The sequence below is a fragment of the Trichoderma aggressivum genome (assembly GCF_033847375.1).
Source record: "Trichoderma aggressivum f. europaeum strain CBS 100526 chromosome Unknown scaffold_027, whole genome shotgun sequence".
NCBI lineage: Eukaryota > Fungi > Ascomycota > Sordariomycetes > Hypocreales > Hypocreaceae > Trichoderma > Trichoderma aggressivum.
Genome location: NW_026946393.1, coordinates 271126 through 283488, shown reverse-complemented (window position 1 = coordinate 283488; position 12363 = coordinate 271126). Strand labels below are relative to the sequence as shown.

General features: G+C 47.9%; 4 protein-coding genes across 4 annotated transcripts; 2 read left to right on the top strand and 2 right to left on the bottom strand.

The window, feature by feature from the left end:
* Positions 1-954: 954 nt before the first annotated feature.
* Triagg1_6729 (uncharacterized protein) lies at positions 955-2678 on the top strand (the record flags this gene model as incomplete). The annotated part of the gene is made up of 4 exons (XM_062901386.1): positions 955-973; positions 1029-1437; positions 1603-1649; positions 1711-2678. The coding sequence occupies 4 exons, from the start codon at positions 955-957 to the stop codon at positions 2676-2678; spliced, it is 1443 nt and encodes a 480-aa protein (XP_062754345.1).
* Positions 2679-3285: 607 nt separating this feature from the next.
* Positions 3286-5682, bottom strand: Triagg1_6728 (uncharacterized protein; the record flags this gene model as incomplete). The annotated part of the gene is made up of 4 exons (XM_062901385.1): positions 3286-4196; positions 4614-4775; positions 4849-5059; positions 5122-5682. The coding sequence occupies 4 exons, from the start codon at positions 5680-5682 to the stop codon at positions 3286-3288; spliced, it is 1845 nt and encodes a 614-aa protein (XP_062754344.1).
* Positions 5683-6372: 690 nt separating this feature from the next.
* Positions 6373-10192, top strand: Triagg1_6727 (uncharacterized protein; the record flags this gene model as incomplete). Its single annotated transcript, XM_062901383.1, has 6 exons — positions 6373-8425; positions 8485-8667; positions 8727-8786; positions 8861-8908; positions 8976-9131; positions 9183-10192. 6 exons carry the CDS (start codon positions 6373-6375, stop codon positions 10190-10192), a joined length of 3510 nt encoding a protein of 1169 aa, XP_062754343.1.
* A 356-nt stretch (positions 10193-10548) lies between these two features.
* Triagg1_6726 (CAZyme family GH1) lies at positions 10549-12044 on the bottom strand (the record flags this gene model as incomplete). Its single annotated transcript, XM_062901382.1, has 2 exons — positions 10549-11905; positions 12004-12044. The coding sequence occupies 2 exons, from the start codon at positions 12042-12044 to the stop codon at positions 10549-10551; spliced, it is 1398 nt and encodes a 465-aa protein (XP_062754342.1).
* Positions 12045-12363: the final 319 nt, after the last annotated feature.

The window sequence follows — 12363 nt, the reverse complement described above, 5'->3', positions numbered from 1 at the left end:
GGTACGCTGCTGGAGAAAGTGGGAGAGTATAACATTCTATATATAGTACAATATAGAGTATAATTCTATTTATCGGGCCGATAATCAGAGGTCGTGCTGTTTTCAACTTTAAATGTGTTTTCGAAGGGTTTGGATTTAATGACGGCTTTCTTTTCTATGTTTTAGGGTTTGTGTTATCAGTATGGCTGGAATCTTATTTGGTTCGCTCAACAATCGCCGGTGGATTTTATCCTGGGATGTAGTGATCTGATTCATGGGCTGGATGCATGCATAATGTTGGATGATCTATAGTGGTAATCGTCATTGACTACAAATGTGCCGTAAAGATATTAGAAACACGCGAAAGCAAAGAACCCTCTCGTCGGTGAGCTGCGTGGACTCTCACGGGTGTTTGCTGGGATAGAAATATTCCCAAATGAGGTATACAACATAAGACAAGCGATCTCGTAAACTGATAAAGTCGTCATACTTTGTACTTTATGCAAAGTTCATGAATTAAACGAAGAAGAATTTATGCAGTGGGTGTCATGCCAGCGTCCTCTAGTTCAGTTTATCATTTCAGCTGCGGCTGGCTTTGCGGGAATCCCTGTCTTGCATGTATAGACGAAGCCCGATAGTTCGCCGTGCTAACAGCGCAATAGATCACTTGAATGCATTAGTTCGCATGTGCCATTGCGCAGTGTTCCCCCATTCGCCAGAAGACAGCTGTTCCTTGCGAAGTGGGTGGGCGGTTGCATGTGCTGGTAGGGGCACTTGTGGTGATATCGGCTGAGGAGCGATGCTGCATCTGAAGGGCGGTGATGGCTTTGTTTGTCTAATACACATATATACAAAGATTGGACTTATGACGGTAACTTTTCATCCTCCCACGATCGTCATTGTTCTACATGTTCAAACTGTGGTGCGTAAGATAGGGACCTGGAGATAGTGAAGCAATTAAAGCACTGAAGCACGATGTCGCTATCAGATCAAGGTATCTAAAGTCTCGCGACTGAAACAGATTGTAACAAGATACTGACTACTCTCAGATCCTAATGTGTTTCGGGCGGGCAATGACGATATGAAGCAGAAGACTATGGCATACGCAGAGAGGGCGAGGCGTATTGCAGAAAATGAGATGCTGAAAGAAGAGACAAGTCATCCGTGGAAAGAGGTGCCGCACAGCGTATCCTGCACTTATCAGATATATGAGTTCGAAGGGGATCATGTTGATTTAGAGAACGGCCCGCCTACGTTTTCTAACCCGCGAGATGAATTCATGTATTGGGAGAGCACAGCAAAAGACGGCTTAGCCGAGAAGAGAAACCGGCGCATCATCATTCTGGAAGACGTCTCCGCGCGGCTAGCAGAGATGTTGGGAATCTTGCTAGATATCCCTCCAGAGTTTTTCCTGGCGCACTGCGACGAAAGCGTGGACCTCAATATCATGGATGAGCAGTATGTTAAACAAGGCAGCTCGACGTATTGGAGGGTGCCGGTGCCACAACGACGTTGCCTTCCCAAGGGATTTCGTGTTGACGGTTTTGTAGACGTCTTTTGTGGGAGTTTTTATCGTGGAGCAGGGATTCTAGACAAGAGTAATAGCTGGTTGACTTTCCGCAGCTTGATATCTTATTGGGGCAAGTCATATGGGAACGGTTCATGGACAGGTTTGTGATTTTCCGAGTTAAGACCAGGTGTAATAGGCTAACAAGTGATGATGTAACACAGCAGTTTTTCTACTGGATCCTCAGCTTTCTCATTTGCATCTAAATGGACTTGAATCGGTTGTTCTAGAGAACTGGGACGCTGGGCGCGATGTTCTACGCGAAGTGATAGTAAATTCTTCGCGAAACAACCACACACAAATGCATAAGCGCTCAATGTTCAACACTCTTGTCAAGGCCTACGAGAACGTGCCTATGGTTTTCAACGATGACGTGTTTTCAGCCACTTATTTTGCTCGCAATTGCATTCGCGCAGTGTGGGAAGAACATGTCTGGCGACGCAAGCGCCATTTTCATAATGTTCTAGTGGAAGATGAACGATTGTACCGAGTCAGGCAAAAATGGGCCTACGAGAGTGACGAGGCCATCAAGGCGTATGACGGTCTGATGCAGGAGCGGCAGAGCATCAATTTTGATAGGATGGAGATACAAGCCATCACCTGGAAATTCCAACTCCGAGACACTGGCTATTTACCACTGGAAGATGAGAGGACTCGGCGTATCGCAACAAGGGAGGACATCGCATGGAGGCTTCTCGAGGAAAAGCTTCAAGCAATGGATGGAATCATCAGCAGCCACATGGAGATGTACACCGTTCGTGCTAATATGGAAGAGGCCCACGAAGCCAAGATTCAGTCCCGTGAATCTTACTTACAAACAGAAGCTACCAACAAAATGGCACGAAGTTCAGGCCAGCTCGCCAAGATAGCCACCGTTGTTGTGCCGTGCACTTTTGTGGCATCAGTTTTGTCTATGAATGGAGACTTTGCAGCCGGTGAAAGGCTCTTCTACGTCTACTGGACCATCTCTGTGCCGGTTACACTTATATTGCTGTTCTGGGTTATTGATAACGAAATGTCCAGGGGGGTGAGTGATTGCAAAGAATGGGTAAAGTCTATCTGGAGCTGGTCACAAGGATGGAGGAGGCCCAGCCAAACAATAGACGTGACAGCGGAGAAGCCAGAGGTTTGAGTGTGTTTGGGTATTGGAGATGTAATTTTATAAGGAGCGAGGAGAGTGACTATCACGGATAATTACTGGGGGCTGTTTAGGGTTAACTCATTATTAACACAAAGATATTGATAATAAGCAGTTGATATTCGAAGAATCAGATTAGCAGAAGTTGTTGCCTCTGGATCTCGCCATGGTTGCCAGCCCTTTGGCTACGTTGATTACATGGTAATAAACTGCGGACTATTTTACGCGAGTCATGTATGATGTATGTTTATTTTCACCTTGCATAGATTTGGGACCTGTGTCATGTAAATACATGTAGTATGGCTATTTCTTTGCGCTCCTGTGCCCAACATCCATTTCCATCGTCATTCGGAGATTCAATCGCTCACGGAGCAGAGTTCAAGAGTCTCCTATCGTCATCTCCGGGCATCATCGAGCGCTTCCGTAGCTCAGTTGGTTAGAGCTTCGTACTAATACTTCAGCTTTCAGCCCAGTCTTGGTAATGCGAAGGTCGCAGGTTCAAGCCCTGCCGGGAGCAAATCTCCAATGCGCTTAATTTTTTGCTCTTTTTTCTTCTTTTCAAATTGACGATTTAATCTTGATGAAAGCCGTCGGTGGTGCTTCAATCAAGTTCATCTGTATTCCCCCTGCGCAGAGAAAACGACGGCATACTTATGCCAACAGTGTCGTTTACCTCTGGAAAGCTTTCCATTGTCAGAAACGGCAAATCGTCTTCATCTTCGCTTCCTTCACCGATGAACAGTTCTTGAACAGACTCTGTAGAGAACGGAGCTGTAGCCAGGACTTTAACATCGCCATGAGGCAGACCTGCACCATTGCCATGCTCGGCCGTGTTGCAGAATTGAAGAAGCATTTTCACAACAGCCAGCATGTCGGATTCGAGCTCATCAGTTTCATAATCCCCGATGCCGTCAATGATGCAAATAAGAGTGCGATCTTGGCGGAGCAAGTGTCGAACCAGATAGACAAAGAGGTCACATAAATGCGAGATCTTGCAATCATCCTTGGAAATACTATCCAAGTCTATCGCCATATCCAGCGGCATAAACTCAAACGGTATTTGTTGTAGCAGCTGAGCAATAAAGCTCCTGATTATCGCTGCGCCGCCGACATTGCCGTCTTCTTCCTCAACGTGGAACCCACAGAAGAACACTAGGGTGATGTATCGCTCTCTCTCACGGAGCATACGCACCAGTAAGAGGCAGAAAAGAGATAGAGGAGAACTTCGCCATGTATCAAGACTCTGTGGCGAAAAGTGACCGTGGATTAATAGCCGTCTTGAGGTGGGAGCGACGATGAACTGGCGGAATTCTCGTGTTTGGGTCACTTGCACGGCACGGGTGTGGTATTTTCTTGGTAGTCGGTAACTATATTCCTTGACGGCCAGGAGGTCTACACCGTCCAAGTTGAGTGGGGTGTTCAGTAAGTCCAGAATAGTTGAAGAGCTAATCATCCTCGGTTGTGGCGATACAGGCCTCTGTTGAGCTGCATTAGGAAAGCTGTCGAACCAGCCTATTTGACCAGTATGTAGAGAGATTTGTGGCTGCCCCGACTGAAAATACTGTTGATAAGGCATTGGAAGAACTGTATTAAACTGGAATTGAGAATTGAAGCTCGACGTTTGTTGGGTTGGCCATGGTAGAGTCTCTGGGGGCACTGGAGTTGATCCTCTGGAAATCTCCTCCAGTCTGCTGAGTATACTTTCTTGGTTGGCTAAAATCTGTAATTGTCGCTTTTTGTTCTCCTCGGCATCATTGAGCATAATAAGTACATTGTTACATGCTTCCAATGAGACTTCATGTATATCGTTGAGCATTAGTGTGGTATCCCTGGATTGTTGTTTGGCATCATTATGAAACCTTTTAGCTTCTACAATGGTATGCGCTGTTAGATGTTTTTCGAAATGCCCAATTCATAATTGAAGCTTACCGGTTCGAATAGCTGCAAGATTAAACTGTGTGTACAGGAGGTGCGCACTTTGTGCCTGCTGAATGAGCTTTTCACTGTTTATCTTGATAGCCTCGAGGCTTCTGAGAAGAGTTTCTTGATATCCCCTTTTCCCACGATAAACAACGGAGAGAAGTCGTTTTACTTGGCACGAGATGGTAATGTGTTAGCCTTGAACAGCTTGAAAGTTCACGGTGTTTGATGTAAAGGAAAATACTTTGCTTAGACAGGAAGAATACAATGGCATCCTCGATTGCCTTCATCACTGTCACCACCAGTGAGATCGTTGCATCTTTCACCTTGCTGCTGTCTGGAAACGTGATCAAATAGACCTCGGCATCGTTGAAGAGTTCCTGGATCTCAGCCTCATCGAAGCTGGACGTGACTCTTTCTCGCACTTCGGATGCCACTTTATACGCCTTCATGTACTAAGTCAGCAATGATAGATTACGCATGCCTAGTGCTCACCAAGAAACGTAATGAAGCTTACGTTGAGAAGTAGCTGCACTGCTCCCAATACAGGAGAGACATATTCAATATTGGGAACGAGATTGACCATATTCGTTGTCGGTTCAATAGCACTATCACCCAATTTGCGCAACGCCCGCTTGCAACGACCCTGGAAATTCACTTGCGTACCATCATAAACCTCACGCGCTCTGTGGAGCTGGGCATTGATGCTTTTCCATGTCGTCTGGTTTCGGATGCGATATCCTAGCTTCTCGAGCCCATCAGGTTCTTTTGGATACTTGGTAGTAAATGCTGCAATTGCTTCGGGGAAAATGAGACCCCAAAACTTTTCGGGGTCTCCAATGTCTCCCAGTTGAGATGTCGGATTTAGTTGGTTCGGAGTTTGATCCTTGTCCTTGTTTCCGACTACGCTTTTCCCGTCTCTTCCGGATTCGTTTTGCACATATTTCTTTACAGCGTGGTCGTAATGAGAGTTTGTATTTTGAAAGACGCCATGGTGTTCTGGTAGCCGATTATCAATATAGTCAACAGATGGAGGCTGCAGATGAACTGGCGGAATTGATGAAGATTTAGTCGACATGGCTGCCGAGTTGAAGACAGAAACAATCATACAGAAGGTGGATATGACAAGCAAAAGCGTCTTATTCCTCGCAGTTGACGGAACCCCGATTCCAAAAATATATTAAAATAGTAAATAGTATCGCCACTTGCTATTAGTTATCCCTTGATATTTCCTATCTTTTGCTTATTTCCTGTCACTTTTCAACACCCTTGTGAAACAGAAAATGACTTACCCCTCTTTCTAAATATATTTTGACAGGCTACGATTCCTTTAAGCTAACCTCATACACGTTGGATACATATGCGGCTGAGTTTTTGTTCCTACCAATTGCTTTGCCGACCCTCCATGATCGCATCACTCCTTGCTCTTTGCAACCCGTCAATATTGCGCGGTATTCTAGTTGTCCCGTCGCCTCACGTTTCAGCCAATGATTCCTTCTTGGCTGCATTGCTGCCTAGCCAACAAGTCTCTTCAAGTGTTTGCATGATTATGGAGATCATCTCTATTGGACAAGCTGGCGCCTTTTGCTGCAATCCCTGTCCCATCGTTAGTTACATATAGAGAGGTACCTTGCCTAGGAGAAAAGATATACTGTAGAAATAATATTGCGTTCTATTTCGCGGCGTTTCGAAGCTTATTTCGTTATTCAATATTTATTTCATGTTGTTATATTTACGCAAAAAACATCTTTAGCGACATTTACCAGCCATGGATGTGTCCTCAGCTGATGTTCCGAAAATCACTGAACTAAATCAAGGCGCAGCAGTACCAGCAAGCGTCATCATGGCAGAAAGCCCAGGAACGCATGCCTCTGGTCAGGCTAATGGCAACCAAGGAAACATGGAACAGTTATTGGTCAAACTGCAGCTCAGGCTTGATACCGTAGAAGAAGAGGCTAAGCGCGAGAAACGCGATAGAGAGCGACTTGAGAAGCAGATGCTGGGGTTCGTCGAGGAAGTTGCCAAGGAAGAGGGCGGCGGCCTTTTATCCTCACTAACACTGATGCAAGAGAGGACAGAAGCTCTTATAAACAAAAGCTCCACTACATATGGTGCTTGGCGTAAATTGAGAAGCCTAAGGACAAAGCTTCGGGATATCGAAGAGGAAGAAAAGAACAAAGAGACAATGACCAAGAAGGAAATGGAGTGGGCAACCTATTTCGACGTACTGAAAACTCAGCTACAAGATGCGCGACCAGGAGCGCACATTCCGACATTGGAAGAGATTAATGGCATCAAAACAGAAGATTCAGATGCTGAAGACGATCCGGAGAAGGCCACGCCGAATGTAGTGCAAGTGGAAGTGAGTCCGATGAACTGGAGCAGTTTCAAATTTCAGGGTCATCATGGAGATCAGAACAGGGATCACTTCGTCATTGAAGTCCTCACTGAAGAGCCTTCAATCACCTTTGACGGCTATAACAATCCCTGGTTCATGCGCTACGCTGAAAAATCGCAAAACCCAGCAATAACCGCAGGCGGAAAAGAGCAAAAAGTTTCGTCGTGGGCTGACATCGCCAACAACGTTACCCGAGGCAAGCAGCTTGTGCCAGAGCGAATTCGAATCAGATCGCAAAGCATTATAAAGATACTCAACAATATACTGAAGAACAAAGCCAAGGATTATCGCATGAACAGCGCTCTTGTCATGATCCGACCTTTCCGAGCACTCGTCTACTACAACCAGGAAATCCGTGAGAAATTTGCACAATTGAAAGAGAAATTCGGCAGCGGTGAAGTTGTACTGGAGCAACCAAAACCCTCGGAAGACCAAGAGGAAACGAAACCCGGCACTGAAGGCAATGAAGCAAGCGAGGAGGATGAGTTCACAAATTCGTTGACAGCATACCAGCACATGAGCTGCCTCATCGACTTTATGGACAACACGATCCAAGCCAAGATCAATTATCTATCAGAGACTCAGCCTCGCACCATTTCCTTCAACCACCTATGGTATCTCTTCAAACCAGGAGATGATGTCGTAGCCCAGGGCCGACGACAAGCCTACCGAGTGATAAGCATCACCAGCACAGGACACAAAGTCACTCCTCCCTGGCGTGCCTGGAGGAAAGACGAAAGCGAGCCAGCTGCCCACATCACTCTTTTTTGTGTTTACATCGACTTTGACGGAAAGCAACTTGGTCCAGTATCGAAATCGTTCGTCATTTCAAAGTTCGATGGCGAAAAGGCGATTACATCCCTCGAAGTGTATCCCATCCGATTTGCAGACGGCCCTACTTCAACCTACCTGAGCCGCGACGACTCCGCAAAAGAAGAGGCCAAGGCCACTTTCCAACAAGAACTTATCGACCGTGGCAAGATGTTCATTGATGTGGCGAGCGTGAAACACATGCACTACAATGGATTCACCTTGGAGGCACGAGACGAAGTTGACAGTCAGGTCATGGTTGATTTCGCAGAGGCCTTTGCTGCAACGCAGTCAAGTGGGTGGCAGCCGGAGATTGAGTCTCTTATTGGAAAGGATCTGGGAGGATCAAGCTCATCCGAAGAGGAGAGCTGCTCGGCTGCCTGCTGCGCGGGTGAATATATATACAACGACAACTACGTTGATAAGACGAGGAACGAAAACTATATCGCTAGTTTGATGCCTGGCCCCGACGAGCCTAATGACGAGCCATCGGTAGCCATATATCCCCGGTCGTTGAAGGAGATTACGGCCTCCAAGAATTCTCTGACGAATGACGACTTGGTCATCATGTCCTATCGAGTTTTTGGCTTTGTCTTGCGAAGCCGCAAATGGGGTTTGTCTACTTCACTACAAAGCAAATGCTGAATTCTTCTAACAATATGCCACTAATAGCAAAACTCGATCTCAAGTATCTGAGTCCCGTCAGCGAAGGTTCCAAAGAACAGACGGCGTTTGACCAACTGGTGCTCCCTAAACAGCATAAAGACATAGTCTACTGTTTAGTTGACCAGCACTTTCGAAATAAGGAGGCGCGAGTTAGTGACAATGAAGAGGTCGATATTATTCGAGGAAAAGGTTGTCTTGCGTTTCGCCAACTATCAGCTGCTTTGACGACTGGCTAACTCTCGATATAGGAAAGGGCCTCATTCTTCTTCTACACGGTTCCCCTGGAGTGGGTAAGACGACTACTGCTGGTGAGTACCACCCCTAAACAGTGATCCAGCCAACTCTAATGGACGTATATATACTAATACAACGGCTATTATAGAGGGTGTGGCTGAGCGCTTCAACAAGCCTTTGTTCCAAATTACATGTGGTATGACTCTTTGCAAGATGAATTCGGATGAGAGACATATGCTAACCCATGCATCACCCTTGTTTAGGTGATCTTGGTGCTACTGCTAGTGAAGTAGAAGCAGCCCTAGAGAGAAACTTTAGTCTTGCCAACAGATGGGGATGCATTCTCCTGCTAGACGAAGCAGATGTGTTCCTTGCCCAGCGCTCCCCAAAGAACTTTGTCCGAAATGGACTTGTTGCAGGTAAGGCTTCCCCAGCACACGCTGAACAACAGTCACCTAACTGGCATGCAGTTTTCCTTCGAGTCTTGGAATACTACGCCGGCATCCTCTTCCTCACAACGAATCGCATCGGCGACTTTGACGAAGCGTTCACCTCCCGAATACACATCAGTCTCTACTACCCACCCCTCGACAAAACATCCACCCGCGAAATCTTCCGCCTCAACTTACGCATCATCAGGAAACGATTCGAAGACAAAGGCCGCCACATCAACATCAACGAAAAGGACATCCTCAAATACGCCACCGCCTACTGGAAGAAGCACGAAAACATGCGTTGGAACGGCCGTCAAATCCGAAACGCTTGCCAAACTGCCCTAGCCATGGCTGAATTCGACGCTCAGACTGCTTCTGGAGGTGGTGACGCACATGCTACTCAGGTGGAACTGACGCATCATCATGTTCAGATTGTTTCGGATGCTTACCTTGAGTTTATGCGCTATCTCAAGAGTATATATGGGTTCAGCGCGGACGAAGTCGCAAAGAATATGAGACTCCGGGCGAAGCATCCCAAGGCAGCTAAGAAGGATGAAGACGACGACGACGACACGACTGACACGAGCGATGACGAGGCCATCTACGGCCCTACCAAGGGAACTCAGCCAGCTATACCTCCTTCAGCAATCAGTGGCATGGTTCCACCGATGACCGGAATGCCTCCCATGATGGCCGGTGCCGTCCCGAACACGGGCCATATGCCCGTCTCGACGGGGATTGCAACTCCTTCCTCAACCGCCGAATCAGCAGCACCCCCGATGATGGCTCAGGGCTCATATGTGATGGCCAATGGCCCACAGGGCATGTATTGGATGCCCCAGCAATTTGCACAAGGCCAGGGTCATCCCCAGCAACCGTTCATGATGGGTAACCAACAGGCCATGTTTAACGCCGGACAGCAGATGCCTGGTCAGAATTGGCCCAATGGGAACGGAAATGGGGCGTGGCCCATGATGCAGAACGTGATGCCTTCTCAAGCTGTGGGGAGAGGTAACGAGGGGGCCTCTCCAGTGGCACAATCGTAGCTATTAGATGATGAATAATGGAATGTCAGAAGGACAAGATAGAAATTCTTTTGTTTGTTTGTAAAATCGTGTAGAAATTGATACCAATCCCCATACTTAGTTTATAGCATACAAGTAGGCATCGGAATAGTTGGAGTTACATAGAGCCAGATACCACCCAACCATATCACTTCAACCCCGTTTATATAGGACTATAGTTCTTTTTTTGTATTTTCTATCTTTTACTCATTATATACCAATTCCCTGAGCAATCCAGATATTTCATATTCCATATCCTTTTGGTTCATATCCCTTTCCATCATGAATTCATATTTGCATTCCAGAGCACCAAAAACGTCATAGGTATCAACGCCCGCTTACTCCTTCGCAATCAACTCGTCAAACAAGGGCTTCAAGCTCTTGGCGCTCTTCTTCGGGAATCGCTGCTGTCCATTCTCATAATCCACATACGTCACGCCAAATCTCGTCACGTAGCCATCGGCCCACTCAAAGTTGTCCATCAGCGACCAGGCAAAGTATCCCTTGACATTGACTCCGTCCAGCGTCGCGGCCGTGGCCATGGCGCGGATATACTCGTTGTAGTAATTGACGCGGAAATCATCCTCCAGAATCTTCTCCTTGGGCAGGTCGTTCTCTCCCTTGAGACTCGTGCCGTTCTCGGTGACGTAGATCTTGGGGTAGTTGTAACGCTTGCTGATCCAGACGAGGAAATCGCGGAAGCCGGCGGGACAAGGACGAAGCCACGAAGATTGCGTCTCCGGGCCGATGCACTGGCCCTCCTTGTTGTAGAACAGCACGTCGACATTGCCAACGGTGTCGTCTGCGGTGGCGGGCGAGGTGCGGTGGCGGATGTAGTTGGACGTGTAGTGGTTCATGCCGTAAAAGTCGTTGGAGCCAAGGACAAAGGCTTTCTCCTCAGGCGTAAACACCGGCAGGCGGTCGCCCAGCTGCTTGCGCATAGAGGCAGGGTAATCACCAAGGTAGATGGGATCCGCATACCACGCCGTGAAAAACTCCAACCGCCTCTCAGCGGCCTCCCTGTCGGCGGGGTCAGACGAGTCCCAGGGATACGTGAAGTCGCCATTGAGGACGATGCCAATCTGGCCGTCGTTGAGGTCCTTGAACTGGTCGCGGTACACCTTGACGGCGCGGCCGTGGGCAACAAGAAGGTTGTGGCCAACGACCCAAGGCTCGGTGGTGCTCTGGCGGCCAGGAGCAAAAGTGCCGGAGCCGTAGCCGGGGATGGCAGAGCACAGCGGCTCGTTGAAGGTGATCCAGTTCCTCACCTTGGGCAGGGCCTTGAACATGACGCGCGCGTAGTTTTCGAAATCCAACGGGAACTCGGTGCGGTTCAGCAGTCCACCATATCGCTGATGCAGCTCCTCGGGCAGATCCCAGTGGAACAGCGTGATGAAGGGCGTGATGCCCGCCTCCAGCAAATCATCAACAAACTGAGCGTAGTGGTCGATTCCCAGCTGGTTGACGGGGTCGTCGCGGCCGCCCTTGGGGATGATTCGGGACCAGGAGATGGAGAAGCGGTACGACTTTGCTCCAAGCGACTTGAGCAGCGCAATGTCCTCGGCGGTGCGGTTGTACGAGTCGCAGGCCGTGACGCCGGACGACCCATCGGCAATCTTGCCGGGGATGGCGCAAAAGGTGTCCCAGATGCTGGGGCCTCGGCCGTCCTTGTCGATGGCGCCTTCAATCTGGTAGCTGTTTGGGAGGTTTGTGTGTGTAAGTTGGATGTTGCAGGGATGAAGTGAGACGAGACAGAGACAGGGACAGAGACAGAGACAGAGACAGAGACTTACGCAGCCGTCGCAAACCCCCACTGAAAGTCCTTGGGCAACATTCTCGCAACTTGCAAAACAACCAGTATCCAATACTATATAGTAATCAAAAATACACAAGACAAGACACACTTCACTTCACTTCACTCTCAACACCACTTGCAAGTTCATGCAAAGCTAGATGTCGGCGAGAAAATAGCGTTGGTTCCCGGATATAGTATATATGTATATATATATATACATTGGATGCACACACTAACGAATCCCCCCCCCTCCCACCTTGACGTCGGAAAATAAACATGGAGAAATACAAAGGCCGCATCATGCGAGACGCTGCATTTTCCCGGATAGTTCTGGATGGTGCGCTGCGGGTTGCGTTCT